The sequence below is a fragment of the Coffea eugenioides genome, chromosome 5 (genome assembly GCF_003713205.1).
Source record: "Coffea eugenioides isolate CCC68of chromosome 5, Ceug_1.0, whole genome shotgun sequence".
Classification (NCBI taxonomy): Eukaryota; Viridiplantae; Streptophyta; class Magnoliopsida; order Gentianales; family Rubiaceae; genus Coffea; species Coffea eugenioides.
In genome coordinates this window covers 4,101,380-4,113,521 of record NC_040039.1, presented here as the reverse complement: position 1 = coordinate 4,113,521, position 12,142 = coordinate 4,101,380, and the positions used below count along the sequence as shown (strand labels likewise).

At 34.7% G+C, this 12,142-nt stretch overlaps 2 protein-coding genes across 2 annotated transcripts; one reads left to right on the top strand and one right to left on the bottom strand.

Annotated features, from left to right (window-relative positions):
- Positions 1 to 2,597: 2,597 nt before the first annotated feature.
- Positions 2,598 to 8,053, bottom strand: LOC113770379 (uncharacterized oxidoreductase At1g06690, chloroplastic-like). Its single transcript, XM_027314817.1, has 10 exons — positions 7,665 to 8,053; positions 6,656 to 6,747; positions 6,520 to 6,560; positions 6,251 to 6,415; positions 5,982 to 6,004; positions 5,796 to 5,867; positions 5,425 to 5,592; positions 3,912 to 3,994; positions 3,777 to 3,839; positions 2,598 to 2,930 (listed from the first exon to the last, which is right to left on the bottom strand). Exons 1-10 carry the CDS (start codon positions 7,888 to 7,890, stop codon positions 2,745 to 2,747), a joined length of 1,119 nt encoding a protein of 372 aa, XP_027170618.1. The 5' UTR covers positions 7,891 to 8,053; the 3' UTR covers positions 2,598 to 2,744.
- A 1,972-nt stretch (positions 8,054 to 10,025) lies between these two features.
- Positions 10,026 to 10,558, top strand: LOC113771014 (probable LRR receptor-like serine/threonine-protein kinase At3g47570). Its single transcript, XM_027315645.1, has 2 exons — positions 10,026 to 10,129; positions 10,209 to 10,558. The coding sequence occupies exons 1-2, from the start codon at positions 10,027 to 10,029 to the stop codon at positions 10,556 to 10,558; spliced, it is 453 nt and encodes a 150-aa protein (XP_027171446.1). The 5' UTR covers position 10,026.
- Positions 10,559 to 12,142: the final 1,584 nt, after the last annotated feature.

Below are 12,142 nucleotides of genomic sequence, written 5' to 3'. Positions count from 1 at the left end.
GAGGGAGACATCAGCACTGCTTTACAAGTGGCATTCGGGTATTGGATTTGGCTGTGTCTAATGGGACCCTGAGGTGATAGCAACAATTAGCTGGCTGAGATCTACAACTTCTCCTCTCCTGCAGCCCCAGCAGATAAAAAGGTTCTGGGTATCTAATCTTGCAAATTTGTGTTGACACGTGTCTACTGGACCCTGCACCCAAATTTTTCTCTCTCTTTTTTTTTTTTTTTTAAGTACACTGACCCAATGCACACAAATAATAGGAACAAATACGGGTGACATTAGAATAGAGACACACACACATAAAAAGATGGTTATTTACAGTTTGCCCCCTGAACTTAGGGATATTAATAATTCAGCCCATAGATTGACTGGTCAGATGTCAAAGATAACATTTCCATTCAAAAGTTCACTAAAATGGTGTTTTTTTTTTTTTTGTCAGCAACGATATATTTGTATAACCTACTCTATCCTAATCTAAGGAGAGGGGGAGCCTAAGGAGGCTGTGATAGGGGCTAGTGGATATACAGACCCAACTAGACCAAGAGAGTGCTATGGCACAACCCATAGATTTTTTTCGCTGCTGGTGAGGTTTGAACTCTCACCAACAGTCCAAAGAGGGACTTCCCTCCCTGGTGGCCACTGAGCCATTGGCCCAGTGGTTACTAAAATGGTGTTCTTGCACATGGATAATTTGTTCTATGGACCATTTGGGGTGGGAAGGTGGCGTGCAAAACTAGAAAAATTTGCTTTTATTTGAAAGTGAAAATTTGTACTTGTGAACGTGATATCGTTGATTATGTGAAAATCGAAGGGAAAGGACTGAGCAATGAATTAACCATGACATGCTTCGAGAAGAAATTGCCAATGGAAAATATGAGAAAGTGTCTCCCACTCTTCAAAAACTCATAGTTTTGGACTGTTGTGCAAAATTTCGTTTGATTAGCCTTCAAGTGTGAAGCATTAAGAGGATTTGATGAAGTCACAACAATTTTATATCTATTGCACACATATGCTATTATGGTCGTAGCGATATCCATGCAAGTAAATTGTTGCGAGTTTGTCTCGTGGGTGCACTTAGGATGCCCATAAATGGTTTTAAACCCGAACTGGGAGCCATCAGAAGAGCTTTCCATTTGCGGTTTAATCGATTTGACCTCAACCTCATTTAAATTCCGTTGATCCTCTCGATTTTTACTAGTTCATTCAATTTTTGATCGAGTTTAATCGATTTAATTGAATTTTTAGATTAACTATTGAACCAAACTAGAGGAGTAGCCAGTTTGTGGTTCAACCAACCAAACTGTCCGGCCCGGTTCCATTTTCAAAAAACTACCATAAACAGAGGTCCAAAAAGTGAATCTTTGGACAAGTAAAATTAACTTGAAAAAATGACTCGAATTAGAAGGCTGTTGAATATATTATGGTAGCTATAAATTACGTAGAGCGGGTACCCTCATCGTGTCCGTTGAAAATTTTTTAACTTTTGTTTTTACATGGTTGGAAACTAGCCGTTGTTTGCTTATATTTGGAGAACTCTTTCAATTCTTTTGTTTTATTTTTATTTTTTCTAGTAGAAAAGGGGTGAGATTTAAGAAGCAGAGAAGAAATAAAAGGGTTATGAACCCAAGACCTTATCGGTAGACTTGCCAATGGGATCGGGCCAATCTAAACTCGACTCATCTGGTTTGAGATAAAGTTCGATGAGACTAACCTTTCATTGAATCTAAATATATAATATATTGATATATACAAGAAATATTAAATATACAAAATTATGTCAATAAATTCAGAAGGACAAATTTTAGTACAAGCAAGATGTATTGACTGTTGATCATTATGAATTTCGCATTTATCAACTCAAAACTTATAACTTGATATCCGAAAGTGACACTTACCATATGAGTCAAGGATGGTCTCGTTAAAGTCCGACTCAAATGGTCCGATTAATAAGCCTACTTTCTAGGGGCATCAACCTTAGCCACTAGACCACTTTCAATTCTCTTCAAGTAATGTGTTTGGATTGCATTTTCTAGGATTTTTTGTAAAAAAAATTACTGTAGTGATTTGATGTATGTGAGAAAAAAAGGTAATAGGTAAATGTGATCACGGAAAACGACGCAATTTTCCGGCGAAAAATGGCTATCCAAACAAGGTTATCTTCAATTCGTTTCTAGTTGAACTTTGCCGGCTATTACCAATGCCAAAATGGGTATAATCACCAATTTATTGTGTTTAAGTAGTGGTTACGAAACTAAATGAAGAAAAATGTGCAGGAAGAAAAGGCTGAGTAGAAATGTTTATTATAATATTACATCAACCATGTAGCAGAAGCAACTTAGCTTCACAAAAATAATTTATCCAATAATCTCTTTTTTGGGATGGGAGCAAAAGGCAACTCATAGATTGCATTCCTTAGAGAACAAAACCATGCGAAGAAAAACTTGGTAGATCATTGCATTTGGAAAACCCTGGTATAATGACTCTTAATATATTTACTTACATGCAACATTCAAATATATTGTTACATCCATTTAATAAATTAAAAGGTTAATGTTACATCTATTTACTAGTAATTATCATCATCGACATATCTATTCGAGTAATCAAAAGCAATTTAGTTGTATCATATATTCATACAATATTAGCCAAGAAAAAATGTATGCAGTGCAAGACAAATAATATGCAAATTTTAAGCATAACCATTCTTCAAGCAAAATATATACAAATAATGCTGGCAACGCTCATAACTTCTCTACTGGGAAACTTACAACGGGTCGTATTTTCGACGCCAATGATCGGAGCTCATCGATCTCCTCGTTGCCAAGCCTCCAACCAAGTGCACCCGCGAACTCCTTGGCTTGTTCTGCATTTTTAGCCCCTGGGATGGGAACAACATTCCCTTGGGCGATCAACCAGTTCAGGACAACCTTTCCCAGAAAATAAAGGGGCATTATTCTCATACCACAACTATTAGGCAAAGAAATTAGCCTACCAAAGACTTGTTTCTTGTTTTGCTTATAGGCGCAAAACTTAAGTTCAATGTATTGGAAAATGAAAGAGAAAAATGTTACCAAAATAATAATTGTTAAACTGCTTCAAGAATGCAATATGACGATTTTACAAGTAGAATTCAGTACTTGTAGAACCCCAAGATTGACTGACCCGGAAATTGTAAGAGTGGGAAGATCAACTTTACAAACTCAAACTTAGATGGAGAGGCTCAAGTATCCACATAAAAATATTTGTGGGAGAAAAGGAATTAAATCAACAATGTATTGTTAATCACAGTAACAAGAAAGCTCTCAACTCTTCACTCTTTTCAACTAAATATATATGATGACAAGACACCTACTTATAGTCTGAGTTGGCATATAAGAAGTAACAACCTGCAAGAAATTGCCTAATATAAGGAACCTACCAAAAACATGACCTAAAAACTACTAAACAATAACATAAAAAACTTCTCAGATTTTAGGCTTGATTTAATATGCCAACAGATTGAAAGCATGTGAACGTTATTTCTTATGCATATAAGTGGAGCATTTAGCTTATACAACCTCCAATGATATAGAAAAACCCCTGCTTTTGGTCGTTAGTTTTTTCTTGAGAGTTATTTATTCACAAGAAGGTTAATTCAAAAGTGATTAGACAATTAACTCAAAAGATTGTGATAATAATTTTCAGCGGACTAAGAGAGAGGAAAGAATACAAATATAAGCAGTAGATCGTGACAAATAAATAGTAAATCGTGACAAATTTCTAAAAAATAAAACCTGAGTTGGTGTTTTATCATATGCCTCTCCTATCTCCTGTATTCTGTTTATCAGAGGTTGCAGCTGCAGCAACACAGAAATACTTCAATATTTGAGCAGAATTTTGAACTAGTTTTCATATGTAAAATATCTTACCTCGATCAAGAACTCAGAAGTATAAATCCGTCCTCGAGGGCCAGAAGGAGGGTTTTCTGGGGTATACTTCCCTGTTAGGGCACCTGCAAAATATAGAAAACCAATATACTAAAATTTGAGAACATAAAACACTGTTGTCCTTAAGATGAAAGTTTCAACTAATGAATTTGAATCTGGGATAGTAAGAACTTGACTGTTAACTAATGCATTTCTGTTTAAGAATTCTCAGTGGAGTAGTGTATTTATTGCCACTAATTCCATGAGAGTTACGAGAATAAGACAATCTGTTTTCTCAGATGCCTATCTTCTTCCAGTCATTGGGAGAAAATCATGTCAAAGTATAGTTTAAATATGATCATTACTTGATCATTACCAAGAAAACTAGTTTTAATTGAAGTAAACTACTTAATTTAGATGTGTGACCATAAATAAAATAAAATAAAATAAAGCACGGATTTTGACCTAAATATTAATTTTAAATAGGTTTTCTTGTTACTTGCACTTATAACTGATTGTATCATAGTTGTCATACACCTTGAATATTTTAAACTTTAGGATAATGAATAATGAAAAAGGAAAAGGAGGAGGTTATTTGGTATTGCACATGATTGGAAGGTGAGGACACTTGAAGAAAATCTATATTACTATCAGTCGACAACCTACATTTCAGACAAATTTCAGTTATTAGTGTCTATGTTCTAGCATATTTTAACGTCAAGTGGATAATTGCATAATATGATATCAGGCTTGAGGAGGAAGGCATGAATCTCTACCTAAATATAAGATAAGATTAAATAGATCAAATATGTCACCTAGTTACTAGCATATGGTAGTTGTCATACACTTTTGTTGAATATTTTCAACTTTAGATTAATGAAAAGGGGAGGAGAGGCCGGTTGGTGTTGCTGATGATTGGGAGGAGGGGACAACTGGAAAAAAAAAAATCAAAAACTCACAATGTGGAGGTAAATTTATTTTTCTTATGTGGATTATATGTGTCTTTTTTTTTCTAAAAATGTAATATTATAATTCAATTACGTGGGATTAGGATATCACTTTTGATGGAGGTAAATTTTTCTTGTGATATTATCACTCGGTGGCTTGTGAAATTGACTTTAGGTGATAAGGGAGGAAAGTGATACTTTTAGAAGTTCAAGTGCACTAATGATATTATCAAAAACCTCAGAGGAGGTTTCTCAATTAATCCCTACTTTTTAATGTGAATAATGTAGTTATGTCCTGCTTTTAAGCAAAGACAAGAAAAAAATTGTACTAATATTGATTTTTCCCACACTAAAATTTATTCCTGACTATGCCACTGACTTGATGAGCAAATCCACCAGTGCGTTTTAGTTTTACTGTCCGAACAATCTTGTGGGGAGTATGTGAAATTTTTATGACATCTGTTATTCAACTACATAGTTGAGCAATAAGTTACCATGCCAAGAACATTTAAGTTCACTAGTCAAACTTGCACACCAGACACCACAAAATAAAAGAAGTAAGACTTAACCTTGAGCAATGGGTGAATATGCAATGAGAGTGACACCAAGTTCATCACAGGCTGCCTTTACACCATTTTCCTCTGGAGCCCTATATATGAGACTGTAATTGACCTGGTTGGAGGCCAGTGGGATGCCTCTCTTTTTAAGTTGCTCATATGCATCACGAAGTCGTTTCTCTGAAATGACAATCATGTCATCAAGCATAAGCTTGAGCATCCAATTCTACTCTTAACAGATCAGAAATCCTGTTTCCCCATTCCCCAATTTGTACAGGATGCACATATAAGGGAACTCTTTGAGAGTATAAAAGAGGTGATGAGTAGAGTAAATACAGAGATTCATGAGCTTGATTATAAGCAGACAGAAAGGAATCACATACCAGTATAATTAGATACTCCAACAGCCTTCACAAGGCCTTGCTCCACAGCATCTCCAAGGCCGTCAATGTATCCTGAAAATCGATCTCCTGTCAGTGAATACTATTCTGAATTTTACCATCACTCATCTTTCATAGGTCAAGCTGCTTGGTAACTGAAAGAATTGCTTAACGAAAATGAACCTTTACCTTCATTTCCCCATATGCCAGGCCTGAAATGTTATTCAAAGTATTTCTATCAGCAAGTGGTTGTTAGAAATAATGTGAAATAAACTAAAAAAAAAATCAACTTATCACATGTTCTGAGACACAAAATTGGGATATTTGTTAAACTCAGTCACCTATAATTCTTCCTGACCCTATGGTGTCATAGAATGTCATTTAGTTTTGCAGATTAGTTTTGCAGTTCTTAAGCAGAATGATAGAGAGATTATAAAAATGGAGCTAGGGAATCAGACCAATGTAGCTGATAAAGGTCAACTGATGACAGTCCGAGACGGCAGAGGGAATCTTTAAGAGCAGTGAGGACACTTTGACGACCAAACCTCCATGGTAGTGCTGCAAATTTGGTCGCAACTGCAACTTCCACCTGTGGATTCCTTTCTTTCCTTTCCTTGATAAACCTTAATCATAATGGCAAACGTAGGTTGAAAAAACAGAAAAGAAGGTTGCTGATAGTGTATTTCCTTGAGGGACTAACTAGCACCAAAAAGAACTCGTTACTAACCTTCCTAGCAGTGTTTCAGAATTTACTGCACCAAAAGTCACCTGCAGGTATGAGAAGTGATGGATTTTAGATACAAAAGTCTTCTTTGAAATTTGATAGAACATCAGTGACAGAAGAAGTCAGACCCAATTCCCACCCTTGAGCCATAAACTTCAGCAGTGTCAAAGAATGTAATACCACAATCTATACTCGCATCAAAAGCTCCCTTAGCAGCCTTCATCTTCCTATCTGTCACCAGAAAGCAAAATATTGCAAAGTTATTAAGTCCAATTACAAGGTCAGATAAGAAAATGCTCAGTATCGATCATCTGCATTGTTAGCAAAAAGGACTGTCTAATAGCTAAAAGCCTTAGCTACGGGCTAAGAGTTCCAGTGCATCCTCGCTTACTGACAATATCATCTCAAATTGTTGTTTGGCAAAACCAGTTTCATGTATCAGAAAATGTTCAAGTATATTAGAAATTAGACTTGATATAGACAAGTCTTGGACCCTAAATTCCTTAAGCTTCTCTAGTGGCATTTAGCTTAACTTTTTAGTTGTGGTGTAAAACTCTGGTTTTGCACTTGAGCAGAGGAAAAACACTACGAAGGCCTCCACCAAAGCACACCAAATAGCAGAGTTGATGCAGAAAGAAAAAGTCCAAGGTTTTCACTTTTCACCTCCCTAGATGCAAAATCACCGTCTAGAGTATGCTGGCACATAAAGTTGAATGGAATCAGCACATAATTAAGAAATATGGTACCATCTCAAGAAAAGAAAAAACACCAGAAATGAATAAGAATTAGTGCTAACATTGAAATACTAACTGGAATGTGTTCGTGTGCCTAGTCAATTCCATTGAAACAAAGTTGCCCTAGTCAATATACGCATTAGAAGCTGGATGAAAATTAACCTTACTTTTTCAATTTCCAATCATTGTAAAGGGGAAAAAGATAAAAAATCATAGTACGACATCATATTACTGTTCATTAGCCTTCTTTCTCACAATAAACCTGCCCAACTACTGAGAACCCAACAAATTCATCCTACTGCTGGATAAACTGAAATCGTACCAATAGCAAAATACTCTTGAGCATGTAGTAATTGAACAAATTTCCATGTAGGTTGTTCAAAAAACCATCTGATTCAGGAAATGAAAACATACCATCCCATTCAAAGTTGTTCCAGTAGCTGGTGTCACCCCAGGACCAAGCCCCAATCCCAAGCCTAGTGACCTTCAAATCTGAACCACCCAACTTCACCTTATCTTTCTCACCAACAGTTTTAACAGCAGTTGCATCCTCAGAAGCTACGGCTCTCACTCTCAGTGCTTTCCTCTGACTCAGACCACAGAACAAGCATGCACTGCTACTGATGAAATGCAGAGCCATACTCAAATCTGTAAGTGGGAAATGTCGAGATGGGATGGCTTCACAGTATTCTGAGTAGGACGTTTTGTTCTTGAATTTTCTCTAAATTGATTATGAGTGAGCCACGCAAAACTGAAGTGCTGAGTTTGGTTTGTTTTGACTTTTGTTCATTTTCGTACGCACACAGAAAAAGATAGCGATAAAATAAAACTCAGTCATAAGTCTTGCCAAAATGTGAGGGGACATGGTCTTCAATTTGTACACGTCTAGTATATTTGGGACATGGATTTTTAAAATTTTTCCAGGGAACGGATCTCGAATATTTATTACTCAAACCGTTTAAGTTTAAAAAATAAAAAGGACAAATTACACTTTTCCCCCTATGAATTAGCATTTTATTACATAACCCCCTTATAATTTCAAAAATAATACATAACCCTTTCATGATTTGGATTAAAATGTCAAAATGATGGAAATGATCATACATAACGGAATCACCTAAAATGTTAAAAATACCCTTATGTAAAACTGAAAATTATTTATTAACCAAGGGGGGTTATGCGTATATTTTAAAAATCATAAGGGAGTTATATGATAAAACATTAAACCATAAGAGGGCTATATGGTAAAACATTAAACCATACATGATTAGTGTGTTATGTATGTATAAGGATAATTTTGACATTTTTAAAAGTTCCGTTACGAATGATCATTTCCGTCACTCTTACACTTTAATTCAAATCATGAATAGGTTATGTATAGCTTTTCAACCATATAGGGATTATGTAAAAAAATATTAAATTACAGGGAGATAAAGTATAATTTACCCAAATAAAAAATAAAATAGAAAACAAAGATTAGAAAGGCCCAAATTCAAGCTTGAAGATTTTTTGTCTCACGCTTTGCCAAGGGCAAGGTAATTAAAGTAAGAATGGCAACGAGATGGGTTTATGACTCGTCTCGTCTTCCGAAAGCTACTCTTTCCCATACCCCACTACCCCAGCTCCCTGTAGGAGCCTTCGTTACGTCTGGCTATCATTTTTATTTTTTATTTGACTTTAGTTTTTATATATTTACAAAACTAATAATGAATTTATTAGCCAAAAATTTAATTTGAAATAAAGTTTAAAAATTATTTTGATCCTGCGAATTTGTTTCTCTATATTTGATTTTACCTGAAATCTTAATCCATTATCATTGTTTTTTTTATAAAATATAAACAACATGCCGTACTTCTAAAAAAAATGTAAACGAACATATAACAAAATTATTACTTAACCACAAAAAATTAATAACAAAGATTATATTATTTTATCACAAAGAGAATATCAAATTATTTCTTTCATATCACATATGTATATAATTATATTACATATTTTTCATATTTCATGTCCATAATTTTGAATTATAGGTAGGGGAGATGGGGGAGAAAAACTCTCCCATCCTGCATTTTCTCCCACTTGTTTATTTCCATAAGCGGGCACCCACCCCTATTGCTATCTCCAAATTAAAGCATTCTAGCAAATGTTGATTTGAATTAGAAAGGTATATATTTTGACTTAAAAAGTGTTAATTACACTTTATCCCACTGAATTTGGCCCCTAGTGACACTTTACCCCCCTAAACTCCAAATATATCACGTTATCCCTTATGGTCAACTTTCTGATAGGGTTAAGACGAGTTATATTTTGCATGACCAAAAGATCCCTGACTAGTTTTGTTTTTGAACACATAAAATAATTAGTAAAATCTTTTAGACTCTCTTGTGTTTTAAGTATTAGGTGTTTTGAATCTAGAAACACTTTCCTAAGGTATTTTTGTATTCTTTTCTTTATAGTAAAATATTGTTCCTCCTCCGTCCGTGGGTGTGTGTCAATTTGACCGAACCACGTAAATTCATATGTTCCTGTTTCATTTATTTTTGCTTTGTTATTTATCTTTCGGGATTGTCAAAAATCCTTTGTCAATTTCCTGGGCTAGACCTAACACGAAGTCTTGAGAAATGGTTGTATTCCTATAACTATTTTCTCAAAGTCAAGCAGAGATTAGACGTGTTGATTGGTGTGGCATGCGCATTGCAATATCTGCACTACGGTTTTTCGACACCAGCGGTTCATTGTGATGTGAAGACCCAGTAATGTGCTCCTAGATCAAGATATGGTTGCCCATGTGAGTGATTTTGGTGTTGCAAAGTTGCTGGGGCATGAGGACAGCATTACGTACACCAACACATTAGCCACACTTGGCTATCTTGCTCCAGGTAAAGCTTCTTCTAGTATAGCTACTCTGGTTTTTTGCCTTGTAGTTATTCTTACTGTTTTTTTTTTTTTTGCTTGTAGAGTATGGACTGGAAGGACAAGTATCAACAAAATGCGATGTTTACAGTTTTGGAATCATGATTATGGAAGTCTTTACAAGAAAAAGTCCCAATGACAAAATGTTTGGCGAAAATTTGAGCCTGAAGAGTTGGGTGAGTGATTCTATGCCAGATGGACTGGTTCGAGTTGTTGATGCTAATCTGCTGAGACCCAATCATGAATACTTCGATGAAAAGTTGGACTGCATTCCATCAATCATGAAAGTGGCTTTGAATTGCACAAGGGAATCTCCAAGGGAGAGAAGCAATATGCATGATGTTCTTGCAGATTTAAAGAAGGTCAAACTTCAGCTACTACCTTATTCAAATTAAAAGGAGGTCATTGTGCTTCAAAAATTACTAGTTCCAAACTTCCAGTGAGTCTAAGCTCTAGTCATATTATATACCATGTCATCTACGGTTAGGATAAATTTTATGTAGTTGCGAATGGTTGTTGTACTTTTTTTAAAAAAAAAATTAGGATAGATTTTATGTAGTTGCGTATGGTTTTATCTTATTATATATATTCCTTTCTTTTTTTTTCTTAACTATATAATGAGGTTGTAGTATTAGTTCATGGGTGCATTGACAATAGTGGTAGTCTAATTAACAGAACAAATATGTAGAGGGGGTAGCATGGAAAAGCCTAAAAGTGAAAGGAATGATAGAAGAAAACCACAAAATGGGAAAAGTATCCGATATACAAGGCATATTTGCCCATCTTTCTATTAGAGGAGGTGTTTTAACCACAATGGATCTTCTGTCTCACACCCTGTGCCATTCTCTGTTCCATTTTTTATTATATTGCTATTTCTCCTTCATAAACATCATGTTTTAGTTCTTTTTTGTTTCATTAAGATCCAATAACTATTAATTTAGTAATAAATAAATACAACAGCTTTCAAAAAAGCAATATATAATAAAAAATTAAAAAATACAGCAGAAAATTCATTAAAAAATCTCATTTTTTATGCATTTTGATTTTTAGAGTTTGTTAAATTTTGTGTATTACTGAATTAATAGTTATTGGATCTTAAAGAAATAAAAAAGAACTAAAACATGACGTTTATAAAGGAGAAATAGCAATATAATAAAAAATGGGACAGAGAATGACACAGAGTATGAGACAGAAGATCCGTTGCGTGTTTTAACCGCAGAAAAAAACGATTTGGAGGTGACAAAAAGTGAAAATAAACTGTCCTAAGATGAGAGTAAAAATGTCCAAACTTGTTAGCTGGTTACTCTTTAATGTCCCTTATCAGCTAAACTATGTCTTGGAGGTTAACTTAATTGCATTGCCATTGACAACTAATTCATGGAGGAACATCACTGAGGATCAAAAACAGAATTTGTGGTCACGGATGCAGTGCAACAATTAGAATTTTAGAAAGTGAAAAAAATATTTAGATAGATTATATTTCTATTGTGCCAAATGTGACTATATCAATTGGTATAATAGCAATGAAGAAGAAAAAGTGAGCAGCAAAAGACAACAATTAGTTTGATTTTTCACACTAAGTAAAGAATTACCAATTTGAGGATGCTCTAGTGTCTTAAGTTCCCTCTTATGAAAGCTAGTTTGGTTTTTCTTGACAATAATGGTCCTGTATAAAATCTTGGCTCCTCAAGTTGTTATACCACAAGCCAATTTGCACCAAGAAGTAGAAAAAAAAATTATATTTGATGCAATTTCGTTTTCCCATTGTTTCAATAGAAGAAAACGCACAAGGCTTTTAGGAAGCTACCGATGGCGATACTTGGTTACATGACATCTGTATGAAAAGGGAGGGCATTATATATAATTTTCAATAATGGAAGGTATTTAAGTGTAATTGTCAGAAACCTTGAGGAAGATTTCTGAAATTGTCCCTTTTAAATATGTACACTTTGCCTCCCAAAGGTAACACCATTAGTATA